General features: G+C 45.6%; 1 protein-coding gene across 1 annotated transcript in view; it reads right to left on the reverse strand.

Annotated features, from left to right (window-relative positions):
- Nucleotides 1-2,029: 2,029 nt before the first annotated feature.
- The window catches only part of grin2ba (glutamate receptor, ionotropic, N-methyl D-aspartate 2B, genome duplicate a), an 80,119-nt gene continuing 66,479 nt past the window's right edge, over nucleotides 2,030-15,669 (reverse strand). Inside the window, exons 10-16 of the mRNA XM_054607748.1 lie at nucleotides 14,394-14,623; nucleotides 14,108-14,268; nucleotides 13,355-13,542; nucleotides 8,690-8,928; nucleotides 2,882-4,324; nucleotides 2,274-2,845; nucleotides 2,030-2,222 (exon numbers count right to left, since the gene is read on the reverse strand). Of these exons, the coding sequence (XP_054463723.1) occupies nucleotides 2,030-2,222; nucleotides 2,274-2,845; nucleotides 2,882-4,324; nucleotides 8,690-8,928; nucleotides 13,355-13,542; nucleotides 14,108-14,268; nucleotides 14,394-14,623 (3,026 nt within the window). The remainder of the gene's footprint in view (nucleotides 2,223-2,273; nucleotides 2,846-2,881; nucleotides 4,325-8,689; nucleotides 8,929-13,354; nucleotides 13,543-14,107; nucleotides 14,269-14,393; nucleotides 14,624-15,669) is intronic.

The raw sequence follows: 15,669 nt of genomic DNA on the forward strand, positions 1-15,669 counted from the left end.
ACTTCTGACACCACCAGCTAATCGAAGATCAAACCTTTAAATGACTAAAAGAGGCTTTCTTTATTCTGTACAGTAATATGTTGAGTCATCACCAGACAGCTCTGGGTGGTGTTGGTGGGGATGATGGGATGATAAGGCATGTCTACTGAGTGCCTGAACCTATACGGAGTAAAAGGTCCTGTGCAATAAATGAGTCCTCAAAAGCACTATCTACATCAGTCGGAGTGAAAAGCCGAAAAAGCGTCGGCAAGATGGCCGCCTTCCGGGCGCCTCCGTCGGTTTTTAATAGGCCTCTTTTAATTAGACATCCTCCTCAGCTCAAGCTTCAATTGGCATCGTTGTCGCGGGGCAACAACACGTCTCCTACACGTTTTGTTGCATTTCGCCAACAAAAAACCCCAACAGTGCATATATTAATCATACACAATGTACAAACAAACGCTTTCTGTGTGCGCGGTGCTCGGACTGCTTACATGAGTGAAAAGTAACGCCTACAGCGAGAAAAAACTGGTGAGAGAGGCCGAAAAAAAAAATAGCAAGTGCCTGGTGACTGCTGAAGTGGACTAAAGGCTGCCGGGGTGTGAAGCGAGATGCGTCGGTCCGTCTGCGACATCCTAAAAAACATCTGGTTCGTAAAGCGAACCGTCCGTCGTCGCGGTCTCAAGCCTGCTGTAAAAAACTGCAGTTTTGGCTCATAAACGTGGAGAGAACACCGAGCAGCCTAAAAGCATGCTGGTCCGGTTCCGTCCCGGTGCTGCCTGGTGCCGCGAGGACCCCGTGTGAACCGGAAGGACACGTCCACTGGAGACCATTAAGGCACGTCCTTCCTCTCAGTGTCTTCGGCTCCGGACGAAACGCGCCATTCACAGTAACACAAGTTCGGACCGACAAAATCTGTGTGTGTGTGTGTGTGTGTGTGTGTGTGCACTTGATTTGTAGCATCTTGAAAAATCAAACAAGGATCTGTCGGCTCTAAACGTGTCCGCCAGATCCGGTTTTTCCACAAGGAGCAAATAAATGTATGAGCATGGAGTAAAATATTCTACAGAACACAGAAGAAAAAAGGGAGTTAAGGACTTCAGTCTCTCTGGCTTGTCGGTTGAACTTAGAGCAACCTTCCTGCTGCCACACAGGATACAACTACAGATACTAAAACAGTAGTGAAATATTATACCAACAGAACATAAAACAAGAAAAAATTCGGTGATATCATAAGCAGTGTTATCATAATCAGCACTAACGTCTTTGTTATTCACAATGTTATCAATATTATTGTTGTTCTTATACCCTGTGTTTTTTTTCCTATAAGAATATCTTATTATCATTCATGATTGTATTTCTCATAGCAAACAAGATGAGCTCTTTTGGCGTCAGGGATGAGGAGGAGCAGGAGCAGGGGGGGGCAGGAGGAAGAGGAGAAAGGTGGAGGACGGGGAGGAGATGGACAGGGCCGGGCTGTCTCCTTTCAGAAAGAGAGAGAGAGGGAGAGAGAGAGAGAGGCACTAGTCATCTCCTGTGTCGCTGATCTGTGAAACGTGACAATGTCTCCTTTCCGCGGTGACACAGGGGCAGATGGGCCGTCCGCTCTCGCAGTCCTTCCTCAGCGGGAGCTTTCAGACGGCCGTCACATCGCACCAGGCTCACACGTCCGATATCAAGACGAGGTGTCGGTTTTCTGCGATAATAGCCAAGGACATTGACTTCTTCCTCGCTGGTGGATCAAGTGAGGGACTCGGAGCTGGGGAACGTTGATTGACTGAGTTTGGACATTAAAGTAGAGTAGCTTTGGCCGTTTCTGAGAGAGGGTTAACATCCCACATCTCCTCAGGGTATTCTTTTCCCTCTTACTCTGACTTTCCTTTTCCCAGTCTCTCTCCTGTCTTACCTCATCGTGCTGTCCCAATATGGGCTAGGGTTGCAGTGTGTGTGGACAGTGTCTTTTAAAATCATCCCTGATCTCCTAACACTACGTGCCTCCCCTCCTCCCTTTGCCATCGTTCCGCTCCTCTGCCTCCTCTCCTTTTTGCTCTCACACGTCAGACTCAATGCTGGAGAGCTTCTCGTACACATGGCCATTGCTTCCATTGAAGGGACGCGGGGGGCCGACCCCCAGCATGGAGCCGTGGTGGTTCATCCCACCGAGGCTGAGCTCTTTCGGGAACCGGGGGGTCACGTTGGACATCACCCCGGCCGTGGCGGACGCCGGCAGATACGAAGTCGTGCTCATCTGGCTCCTGAAGTCACTTCGGCTGTTTTTGGCAACTTGTTGCTGCTGCTGTTGCTTTTTCATGTAGTATTGTTTGGCTCCGTGCATCAGACACTGATCGTCGCCGAAGGTCGGTATAAAGGGGTTTTGGTTCACCCTGTCGGGGTAAAGAGATTTGGATAAAGAGAACCCTCCCCCACCTCCTCCTTCCATCAAAGCCCTATCCCTGTCTCGCATGTCTCTCTCTCCGATGGAGCGGCGGTGGAGGCCATCGCCGCCTCTGAACAGGCCGAATGGCGAGCCGTGTCCTTTCTGGCCCTCACCTCCGTAAAACAACGGGTCCCTGTCTCGTTCCCTTTCTCTTTCTGAGCCCCCGTGTCTCTCAAATATGTGTGCAAAGGGGCTGGTGCCCTCCATGTATCGTTCTTTCTCCTTCAAACTGACGCTCCTGGGTGGAGGTAGCATCCCTCCCATACCTACACCACCCATCCCTCCGACACCTCCTAGGCCCCCCATCAAACTTCCCATCCCACCCGACTCCTCTTTCTGAAGGTCGACAAACGCGTCATACGAGTGCTGCCGCCTCAGTGGTTTGCCGAAGCCTCCACTCTTCCTCCTCTGCTGGCCCTGAGGTTGAGACTGAGGGCCTACGCCCATACCTCCTCCTCCCTCAACTTGCCCTCCCCCCATCTGTTCCAAGAGGTGGTTGTTGTCCTCGCTGATATCGTAGAGGTTTCCTGTCTTTTTACAGCCCTCGCAGCGCATGCAGGTCGCAGAGCTGGGGCGGCTGTTTCCTCCGCCTCCCGAGGACCCGCAGCTAATGCCACCACCATACCCTCCACCACCCCCGCCTCCGTGCATGGACATCTGCTTGCCCAGTCCTCCCCCGCTAGCCCGACAGTTCCTGCACTCCCACTCTCCCCCTGCCAGCCCAGATCCTCCCCCAGTCTTTGAATCTGGCTTTTTGGGTTTGCTCTTAAGAAAGTCATCCACTGGAACCAGGGTGGTGCAGGTCCCCACTCCTCCGTCTCTACTCCCAGGGCCCTCTGTCAGGTCCACGTGTTCCCACTGAGGGACGCCCTCTTTGGGACGAAACTGGTCCAAATAGAAATCCCTAACGCTCTCCTTTTCTCTGAAGATATAGGAGTTCCCATTGTTGTTTCCTCCTCCACCTCCTCCTCTCTTCCGTTCAGGGGGCAAAAGTGGTGGGGAGGCAGAGCGGTGGCCGTGGTAGTGGTGGTGACTGATGTGGTAGGGTTTCCTCCTGTAGCCCAGCTCGATCTCGTCCAGCTCCCGTCTGGACTTGGCAGAGGCCGGCCTCTTTTTCAGGCTATCGCGGTACTGTTTCCGCTTCTTGGCATTACCCTCCAGGTTTCCATAAGTCACTGTGTGCGTGGAAATGTCCGACACATCGGACCGTATATTTCCTTCATCATCTCCTCTTCCTCCGCAGTAGCCGTGCCCCGGGATAAACGTGGAACTCGAGGCGCCTCCCTTGAAAGAGAACTTCCCGTACAGGTCCGGCAGCCCTCCTTTGAAGCTCTGTCCTGAGGGAGGAGTCTGTCCAGACAGCAGGTCAAACTTGCTCATGTTCCTGTGGGTCAGTGCTGAGCAGGGCTGGGTGGTGAAAATAGGGGCCACCCCTCCGCCCAGGCTGTCACAGTCGAACATGCCACCCTCCAGAGAACTTGCACTCCCTAAACTGTGGGGACGGTTGGCAGGCGGTCCGCTGAGCCCGAGCGTTGAGCCGTGGTGGTGCAGGTAGTGGTCCTGGTACAGATTGCTGTCCTTCAGGTGGAGGTTGCCAAACGTCCTCTCCACCTCGCTGATGTAGTCGCTGAACATATTGTCCTCCGGTAGGTAAGGCGGCTTGCAGTCGGAGTGGCCTGCCAGGCTGCGCCGGTGTTCAGAGATGTCGTACACCGAGGATTCCCGGCGGATGAAGTCCAGCGCGCTGTGTGGTGAGCCGTTCACCCCCGACAGGGAGGCCATGTTCTTTGCGGTGCGCAAGAGGCGCATGATGTTGGAATGGGTGTTGTTCATGGTGCCTGACGGGGAGTTCAGTGCCGAGCTGCTCTTCTCCTCAATCTGCACCCCGTGGATGCAGCTGTAGATGCCCTGTGAGGGGAAAAACAGGCAAGAGGAAGCATTAGAGAGTGAACATTTGGCCAATTCTACCATTACTCCTCAATAACATTGTACTCGAGGTTGACGCAAAATGAGTACAGTTCTTTCTGATAATGCTGTTAATACCTTGCTCAATAAATACAGTAAGTAAGTATGAGTAAAAGCAGATGTTACATGTTATTTATAGACAGTAGCATGTAGTATATCAACTGGGCTGAGATAAAGTGAGACAGTGCAAGGGAGCATACAGTATGAAGATTCAGAGAGGACATTGTGGCTGCATGGTGGATGATTGATAAAAGCAAAGGCTCTAAACCCCCTCCCGGGTCCCACTGGTCAATACCTGTAATCAATGTGATTAGAATTCAGCTGAACAATATCCTCTGGCAGTTATTAAACACCTTGGTTCCCCTACCACTCAGCGCCGCGGCACAATCCCCCTCCGAAGGAGAAAGGCCACGCCAAGGAGACGGCGGCTGAGCGTTGCAGTGACAGAAAGATAAACGGCACCATTTGCATTCAGTGATGTACGATACAATATTCAGATAAAAATGGATGCGCAGAGGAGAGCAAACCAGGCATGACGGATGGGGACGGTAAAGGATCAGATCAATTCAGAACAATGAGTTTGCTCATTTTTTTCTGGACGTCTGCGGAGGACTTTGGTAATAAAGGGAAGCTTTTGGTCGCTGTCAAAGATCAGAGATCCGCTGATCTCCGGCCTGCTCGCCACTGCCGAGGCCATCACAAGAGGTTAGGGGGTCAGCTGGCTGTCAAATCCTTTCTGCTGTTGAGCTAAGACTCTTCCCAACCTCCTCCTTTTATCCACGTAAATGCATCTTTGACCCTCGGCTCTCCTTTCCCTACCCCCTCGTCTCGGCTAGTTAATTAGCGACATGGACAGAGCCTGCATTGCAGCAAAAAAAAAAGGCCTTCATCCCTCATAGGTGATTACTTCGTTCAATTTCACAGTCTGTTAACAGCCAAGTATGTAAAGCTTGACAATGGCTGAAAACCGAGAGAGGTTAACATAAATTCAAAAGGACTCATACATGCATTTCAGAAATATGGGCTTCGGATCTGGAAGTGGAGGACAAATGTATACGCCCACCTGCGTGATATTTCAGGGGTTTTGAAGCATCTTTCAATGTTTATCTGGTCCTTCGCTGTCTCATCTGTGTTTCTTTTTTCCATCTGCCTGTTTATATAATGTGTCATCACTTCATATCTTTTTGTTTTTCTTTCTTTTATTGTCTTGATTACACTCCACCTGCTGCCAAATCTGTCACGTCTTCCCTCCCATGACATTTTTTATATGACAGCATCCCACTTTGGCCCGACTTTTCCGGAAGCATCCACCTTTATCTTAAGATGATGTCACCCTCCCTTTTAGGGTTGGAGCTTTATGAACGGCAAAGTTGTGTTGCATTTAGCAGCGATTGCGTTTGAGAGAAAGCTGAAGATGAATGTTTGTGTGGTTTTTAAGCTTTTCCCTTTAGGCACACACACAAACACAAGTGCACACAATCGCAACAAGAAGTTAATAGTGTAGTGCATCAAATCTTGGACATTTTACAAAGTGATTGCTGCTTCGTATTCAACAGCAGATTTTGTCTACTCCACAAGCCCACATAATGTAACAGTTGGCAGATTGCTGCCGGCCCGGCGCTACTGTAGCTGATTATTTGGTCAGGATGTGTGAATAGCAATAACTGTGGCCCGAGGGTTGCTAAGAATTTTCAATCCACCGGGGGAATCATAGCAAAATCTATAAGTGATTACACTGGAACAGAGAGGCAGGAAATCAACGAATAACTAGCTGCCCCTATGTACGCTGTGGAGTGCCTACTGTACAGCTGAGCTGCAGCTCATAATTTAATAGTGCCTGCATGTGGTGTAAGTATATGGTGCTAAATGCAAATGAACCTTGCCATGATGTGATGTGAGGGCTGTGAGAAGTAGGAGTGATTAAGCCTCTAATACATTTACTGTTCTAAAGCCATTAGAGGCTTTTTAAATCAATATAATTAATTTGTTTCAGTGCTGCAGGTGGGACCTGGAGGAGCAGGTAGCCAGGGGAGAGCCGCTTCACAAAGCCGCTGGGCCCCCCCCACCGCAGAGCGGGAAAGCTAACCGACCGTGAAGCCATGACCGGAGCCACGTGACTCGCGCCAACCGTGACAGATGTCTCATTTTTTACACTGCCGAGCTTAAATGTTAATTGCCGCAATAACAATAAAGTTTATTGGATTATGCTGTGAAATTAAAAAAGCGGAATCAATCTGAGTGGCAGAGCAAAAGAGGAGGGGAGGGGGGGATAAAGGAAGAAACGGCCAAGACTTGAAAAGAAAACACTCAATTAAATGAGAAGGAGACAATGTGAGGCTGTGGCCAAGAATTTTTGGGAAAGATAATAAACCGTAATTTCCACTATTGTTTCGCAATGCCCAAGCTCGCTGCTACATATGCAAATGAGCGCTCGGTGAATATTTCCCCTGAATATTTTAACATACTGATTCATCTGGCTGTATTTGTGGACACTTGGCGTTCATTTATGTTGTCACATCGAAGCAGAGACAGAGGTAATTTCTGTAAATGAGAGCAATAACTGGATGTTACACAAAGCGTAATTGCTTTCAGATCCAGTCCTCGTACAAATTATAATGATGTAATAACAAAAAAAAAAAAAAAAACACAACACCAAGCAGCATGTCTTTTTGAAAATGAGAAGTCAACTGACATTTAGGCAACTGATATTTCATGCTCCTTCAACGCAAACAGACGCCGACACGCACACACGAGCATAAACAAGGCGACAGCTACAACGTAAAATTAACACCACACAAAATAATCAAAGTTGGGCACTGAAGCGTATTATTAGAGAAAAAGAGGGGGAAAATGTTTTTTTGTTTTTTTCCCCCGTAGCCTTGCTTTCCTCGGCACAAGCAACTCCAACACCACAGCAGCATATCAAATGTGAAGGGGTGGGGGTGTGGGGCAGCAGTGTGTGGCTCTGTGCTGTAAATTAGCCACGTGGTTTAGCCTGCAGCGGTTCACCTTCAGAGGCACACAGTGAATTACATCGAAGCCATGTCAAAACAATTGGAATGCAAATCAAATACCTCGGGGGTGACTTTGGTCTCCCGGGACCCAGTAATCTACCCTCTCCGGTTCTGTGGTCGAGTTTTGTTGAGTGAAATATTGATTTTGGCTCAACATTTTGTAAATATTTACCCCACGGACGTCAGACAGGCCTAACCATCGAAAACAAAAAGGAAAAAAAAGAGCTCCTATATCGGTTTGGAAGTGACCGTTTGGATTGGTTACATGCTCATTTATAATTTTAGCATCTCTAAAGCCTCGGAGAACAAAGCAGAGAAAATACAGACAGTAACGTTGATGAAGTAGGGCTTGAACGAGGAAATGAAGGTGACCTTACAGACAAGGAGAAGTCGGTGACGCAGTAGTAAATTGGAGAAATATAAACTTTTTGGATGTTTTGCAAATAGAAGACAATGGAGGTGAAGTGAAGTTGTTAGTTGCTGACTTCTGCAAACATATTTTGATTATCATTCTCTATATTTATCCTTTAACTTATCATACCTTTCTTCAAATCCTCACCCCTTTCTTTTTCACCTTTCATCCCAATGGAGAAAAGACTAACCCAAACAATGTACTCTTACTGAAAGAGCACTGACAATATAATCAGGATTTATCTTTTGCTATCATATGGGTATGGTTTACCAATATTACAAGATCATGGTGAATGGTGAGAAGCAGTGTAGCAGAAGCACAAGTATAAAGGAGTCAGTGAGATGACTCCCTATTATCAGGCACATAGCAATTTGGATCTAAAGTTCATCAGCTAGTATTAACAATGAAAATCTACTGGTCATACCAAACCATGTGAGTATATTGAACTAATGTGTTTTATTGCTTCTGAATGCGACTTTCCATACATGAGAAGCAGAATGTGATCTTTCTTTTTTCCAACGTTACATTGTCTCATTTTAAACATTTAAAGGTTGCGTGGACTTCACCATGTTTTTAGTAGCTGTGATACTGCTGGGCTTGATTTGATGCTTGAAAACACAAGCTTGAGGTGAAATTCATCAGCTCCAGAGTGCTGGCTCTGTATCAAACAGTCCTTACTGGCAATCAGGACATTTGTTAAAAAGTAGAAGCCGTGGAAAGCTGATGCAAATCTTTCAGCGGAGTGTCTCGAACAGTGGTAAATACTCTGTGTTGCTGTATAGATGGATATATTTATAATTCAGTAATTCACTTTGATATCAGCTTTAAAGTACTAGGTAATTTTCTCCTAGCTCCCGTCCTCCCTTCCCCTCCCTGCCTCACCCTGCTGATGGAGAAGACGAAGCCGGGCTGGCCGGAGCAGACGCCCATGAAGCAGAAGCGCAGCTGCCAGTAGAACCAGTGCTCACAGATGAAGGTGATGAGCGACAACGCCATGGCGGCACCGAGCATGTAGAAGACGCCAGCCATGTTGTCCACGTCCAGCTGGCTGGACATCACCTCGTTCTTCTCGTGGTGGCAGATCCCCGTCAGCCACAGGGACTCCAGCTCCTCCATCTCACCTGGATATAGGAGGGGAAGATGGGCAGAGGGGAGGGGAGGGGAGGGAGGATGGTAGAGAAGAAAAGGAGACAAGACAGAGGGGTAGGGTGTACGATGACGACATGTGGAGAAGTGTTTTTATGATTCGTACGGGAATCGAAATGAAGAAAGTGGGAAGGAATGTGAAATAAAAAGGAGAGAGGAGGGATATGATGTAATAACAGGACGGGGTTTGGAGGACACGAGGGATGGAGACATGATGCAACAGAAGAAGAGAGGAGGGAAGATGGCAGGCAGACGGTGGGAAGGGGCGGGGGGGGGGTGGTCAGGGGAGTTAGAAGTGAAGTACAGCCTTGAATTTTGCATTACGCTTCATTGCAGACTGGAAAAGAGTAACACTCACCATCGGTCACATGTTCATCACATTGATCTTCTTAATGATTGTGTTTCTATCTACCACACAATACGTTAAAGACATTTGTTCAATGTAAGCATGCCTCTTTGCAAGTGTTTGCGTATGTATGCATGTGCACGTATGTGTGTGTTTGTGTGTGTGTGTCTGCGCGTCTGATGCCGGTCCCTGAGCTTCTGGGCTCTTTTGTGGGTCACCTTCTGTTTCACCACGAGCTGTTCTCTATCAAAGCCGACTGTGGCAGAACGGGCTTGGCTTAATTAATCATACATTCAGCCGTTGTCGCGGCACGTCAGCGCGACTCCTGCGCCGGAGCACTCGCTGGCCTCTGAGCATCAGCAAGAAGCTCCACGGCATACAAACTTAGGAGGAGGCACCACACACACACATACACACACAAACAGACACAGAAACAAGCAGGCAAACATACAGACAATATCACACAGCAGACACTACTTTATACTACTGCTGAGAAAGTGACTTAAATGCAACCATTTTGCAGCCGTTTTGATGTGACAGTGTACAACACTGTAAAAAGCGATGTCCATGACAAGTGAACAAATTCCCTCCACTGATGAATACCATGAGGATGGTAATTGAAGATACTGGGAAAAAAAATGATAAGCTGGTATTGAGTTAAGATTGTTCTTGTTTCGAGGAAGAAATTGGGATGTTGTATGTATTTACGTCAAGCAAGTCAGTGTTTAGTCAAAAACTGTTGAGTCGAGGCATTTAACGATACTAGACTTTTACTTTAAAACCTACATGTCAAATCAAACGTTCAACATTTTGGGAAATACACTGACAACAGAGTTAGATGAGAAAATCAGTATCCGTTTCAAGTCTGTATACTAAATGTGAAGCCAGCAGGCAGTTAGCTTAGCTTAGCATACAGACTGATAATGGGGGAGAAACAGCTTGCATTATTAATATACCAGCACCTCTAAATTCACTAATTAACATGTTATAATTTATAACAATTAATCCATAAAATAACTATTGTGACATTAAACTATTTGTGGCACCCTGGACATTTGAATGGCTACAATTATTTGCAGAATTGTTAATGTATTAGTGTGTGTTATTAACTTGTCCCCCACACCATTATTTTCTGGTTATTATAATTTAAAACGCTTTGTGTTACTTCTAAACTAACCTGCTTTCACTTTAAGTAATCATTTTAGGTTGTGTATTTATATTTTGTTTAACCTAATTACAGTTTGTATTTAGATGGTTTCACTGATGTTTTCATGTTTATGGCAGTGACATATAAGGCTGTAATTCTTAAGAGAAGCAGGTTAATTGTTGAAGCCGATAAATGAAAAGGACAGTTATCACATTTTAGGATTTATATTTTGTTTAACGGCAGTGTATTTAGATATTCACTGATGTATGTTTGGCAGACTGTCTTTTTGTTTGTATTCACAGAATTAAAAACTCATCTGGCGACTGAATGGAAATTGTCATCATTCAGTGTGTAACATATTCACTCACTTCTTATGGGTGTTGTTTGCAAACTATTTCTTAACGCTATGCTAAGCTAATCGGCTGCTGGCAGTAGCCTAATATTTACCATTAAGACATGAGAGGGTTTTTTAATCCTTTTATTTAATTTGACCCCAAAATGCAAATAAAGATATTTCCCCAAATCTATTCCTGGACCGTATATGGTGCCTTGCTCTTTAGACAATAATGCAAGAAGGGGTGTAACTATAGACTGACCTGGGAACTGTGGACGGGGGCCCAATGGTCTGGGCTTCATAACTAGTAACTAGCGTGCACTAGGACCTGTATTAATAGCCTACACTGGGGCCCTTCATAAAATATGCAATGAAAGCAAATGTAAATAAAATAAAGGACATTAGAAGAGTCAACTGATTCAACAATTCAGCTGTTGTTTGACTTGAATCCCAAAAAGTTCAGTGAGACTTGCATAAAACCTTCCTGCCTGCAGCTCTTCTGTCCATCAGCTCATAAACTCTATTGCATATTTTAATCTTTCATGTTTCCACTGTTCTCATTTTAAGTTACTTTACATAATCTAATAACTATAAAGTATGAACACAAAAGATGACTGACTAAAGTGGTTTGGAGTCAAACGCTGTTGTTAAAAAGAGAAAACTTTTATCATTCATGACTGGTGTTTATGAATGATGCAGCAGGTCTATCATTGCTTTTAAGGGCAGAGGGTCATTGAACTCAACATGTTCTGTGAACAACTGAAAAACTTCCATCCAATAGCGAATCTGATTATATCTGATCAAAACTGCTGTTTCCTTTTTTTCGCGACAGCTGTGACATATTTTTCGCTCAGGCCTGCCTCAGACTAGCCAGACTCCTTTTCCAGCCCTCGTACCAGGCCACTGGGCTCTCCACGTGAGTCAGATCGCTTTCTAGGCCACCAGGAGGGGAGTGGATGGCGAGGCGTGGCAAAGTGACATTGAAATCCTGTGAGGGGCCACACAGGGCCGCTCGGATCCTGTATGAATGGTTTTACATTGTGGCACAGGGTGATTTTATTGCGAGCAGACCCATATTCATACACACACCTGTGCTCTTGGAAAAACACACACACACACACAAACTAGTCTTACATATGTGTGAAAAATAATATAACATATCGTAATGTCATCATAATCGACAAGTAAGGACCAATACACACATAACACTCTTATTGAATTGTATGTAGGTTGATAAAAATAAACCCTTTGTCATAAATTGTCAGAATCTCTTTATCTCCATAACACGCACACATAATCTTGCTTACACACATAAGACGCCTGACCCATATTCACATGCGCACGTGCGCATGCACACACACACACACACACACACACACACACACACAGCCCTTGCACTAATGCACACACGGTGTTGAAATACACCAGGAGCTATGCTGGCACCCCTAACTGGGACGCACTATAGCGGGCCCCCGAGGGCCCTTGGTTCAGGATGCTCACAACATGCTGGACTCTGCCCAAACCAACTAGAAACAACACACACACACACGCAAACTTAGACAAGCGAACACACAGAAAACTTCCATCCTGCGTTGAGCTGTATATCAAAACGGGACCATTTGACGGTTGTAGTCGATTAACTAAGTGAGCAGCAGCTGTCTGAGACATTTGGACTTGATGAAGAGTTTTTTTGCTTGAAAACCGTAGAGCGTGTACCACGCGGGTCAGGACTGGACATTTTGACATTGTTCTGACTCATTAACGCTCCAGCTCGAGCTGACAGGAATGAAGCGTTTCAAAAGAACGAGCCCCGGAGAGCTTGGACGATCTCCCATAAAAAGCAAGCGTGATCATAAAGCACAGGGCTCCCAGGGTGGAGCTAAATCTTGAGTTATATTCCTAGCAGAGCTCTCTTACCTTTTCTGTCTGTTCTTGATATATATGAGAGTTGACGCACTTGTACTTTTGACTTGCGGAGACAATTAATCACCACAATTGTGGTCGTAGACACAGAAAAAATGTCTTACCTGAGTTTAGAGATTCTTGAAAATATTGTATATAAACTAAGCCACATGAGAGGCAAATTTGGGAATAATTCATGTTTATTACAAGAACTATTTGAATGATGATGACAATGTGGGGGCATTTTTGATGTGGTTTTGTTTCAATTTTGCCTGCGAATAAAGTGGTTTAGATCATACGTTAACTGTGTTTCAGTTCAGACTTTGTTTTAGCAATGTTGCCATGTTCTTGCCATGTAACTTGTTGAATAAAAGGTTATTATGATCGAAGAAAAACAGTGGCCAAAGCCAACAATATAAGATCACAGCTGAAACAAGTCAGACTTATCCTTTGATGTTCGCTTCAAGGCTTTTGATAAGAAGTCGTGTTCTGTTCCTTCCTGAGGAAAATGCGACATTATCTCGGTGACTAACTCATCCATCGTTGAGTTGTTATTTACTACTCATCACATCAACACAGCTGTATGCATGACAGACTCTCTGCTTGCCGGGGGCATTAAAACTGTGCGCCGTCTATGAATAAAACAGTGGAGGGAACAGCACGCCGTCTCACCGTCTCCAAAGAGCTGCAGGATGGCCAGGTCCACGTGCCTCTTCCAGAGCGACTCCTTCTGGATGGCGATGCCGTACCCCGTGGTGGCGAAGATGTAGCCGCTGCCGATGGTCACCAGCTTGCAGCCCTCGTCCCTGCCGGCCATGTAGTTGAGCACGGCCGCGTCGTAGATGAAGGCGTCTAGTTTGCTAATGAAAAAGAGAGAGAGGAAGAAAGAGAAAGAGAGAGACAGGTTACAATTAATTAGCGCTTAGGAGTCAGACATCACAGCTACAACATTCCAATTAACCTGCTAAATAGCACTAAGCTGCTGATAAGTGTAATAGACTTCCACTTGGTTTGCCAAAGGCTGGAGCTGGCACACAGGCTGGCGAAAAAGCACACTTGATAGAAGAGGGGGAGTTATGCAGCTATAATATGTTGACATGAAGACATAAACAGGGGATTTAGCATCGATTTGTTTTGTGACTATTCTCCCAACAATTTAAATAATATGTGAGTACAATATAATCACCGTCGGTTCAAACTGCTTCATCCTTTTTATTCCCTTAAGAAAGTCTGCACAACTGCTGCAATGAAAGCAGCAGGTCTCAAAATAACTAAACATATAAACTACTGACGTAACAGATATTTACATACCTGAAGCCAAGACATATAGGTCAAACATATACACGATCCTTTAAACTCATTTTATTATGAAAATCTTTTTGTAAATTCGGTTATACAATGAAACTAAATTAGTCACTTTCTCACCCAGCCTTGAGACTCTGCAGAGCCTCGTTGACGTTTCTCTGGTGGAACTTTGTCATGTAGCCGTGCATTTCTGGATAGTTGTTCCTAATGTTTCTCTCCGTACTCCCGTTTGGGACGGTGCCGAACCGAAACGGAGGCGAGAAGTCGTTGGGACTCTGGAACTAAACACGGAGGACGGAGCGTGGATAGAGAGAGGCATGTAAAGCATGGACTTAATTAAGTTAAAGGTGCAGGTGAGAAAAAGAACAGGGCTAACACAGCATCAAACAGAAATCTTTCATCTTACCTTTTTGTCCGAGAGACCAGTTACCTGGTCCACATATTCCTCCTGGATCATGAAAGCGGCCAGGTTGGCAGTGTAGGAGGCCAGGAAGATGACAGCGAAGAAGGCCCACACCGATACCATGATCTTACTGGTGGTGCCTTTGGGGTTCTGCACCGGCACAGAGTTGTTAAAGACCAGACCCCAGAGCAGCCAGATGGCCTTACCGATGGTGAAGGATGGACCATGAGGCTCTGAAAGAAACACAGACAGATCAGATTTGGTTTGGGGCACACACAGTTGGACCTCTTTTACTGGTGGGTCTCCAGCAAAGCAGTGCTTTTGCTTAGTAGAAAGAAACCTAATGTCTTATTTGATTCCTGCACCAGTCAAAATCTGTGGGATGAATTTGCACAGAATTTGGTACAGACATTTATGTCCCCCTCAGGAGGAATTTGAATAACTTTGGTAATCACCTGACTTTTCATGTACCGTCATAATCACTTCAAATGTTTAACTTGTGCAATACTTGGTTTTTGACCAAATACCCGCAAAACTAATGGCATTCCCATCAGCCTTAGGTGCTCACTTTTTAGTGCTAAAAGTGCTAACAAGTTACCATGCTAACATGCTAAACTAAGCTGAAGTACCTGCTAAACATCAGCATATCTGTTTCTTCATGAGCATGTTGCTACGTTAGCGTTTGTATTTAGCATTTAGCAGTCCCACAGAGCTGCTAGCAAGGCTATAGACTTGTTATCTTATGTCACTTATATGGGCTCTATACACTTATATCACAGATGTGTCACACATTTATATATATTTTTTGAATATTTTAAGAATTGTGTTGGTCCAATTCACCAGTGAGCTGGCAGCAGACCGGTTCATTCCGGCCATTCTGCTGCGATAAGCAGTTGGTTCATAATGTTTGTGTGGGTATGTGTGATAGTGTGAGAGAGAACGAGAGAGTGTGTGCACAAGCATGTGGGTGTGTATTGTTGTGTGGGGCTTTTGTTCACGGATGGACTGACTGCATCGTGCCAAATATCTCCTTTGTGAAGTTTGTGAAGAAAGTTGGTTAAATGAATCGGGCAGAGACTTTACAATTCTGCAGTCAGGCCATTGATACATTGTTGCGTCGGATCCTTTGAGTCCAAACTTCGATCTGCACTCTTCATGATACCAAACTCCCACTGCGCTACAAGCAGATAAAACAAGGAGGCACACACAGAAGAGAACAGCGCTTAAGGGAGGAGTACATCTTCTCCAGAACATGATGAAGGATGAGAGGAATGAAAGA

Source organism: Anoplopoma fimbria, chromosome 11 (assembly GCF_027596085.1).
Source record: "Anoplopoma fimbria isolate UVic2021 breed Golden Eagle Sablefish chromosome 11, Afim_UVic_2022, whole genome shotgun sequence".
In the NCBI taxonomy this organism is placed as follows: domain Eukaryota; kingdom Metazoa; phylum Chordata; class Actinopteri; order Perciformes; family Anoplopomatidae; genus Anoplopoma; species Anoplopoma fimbria.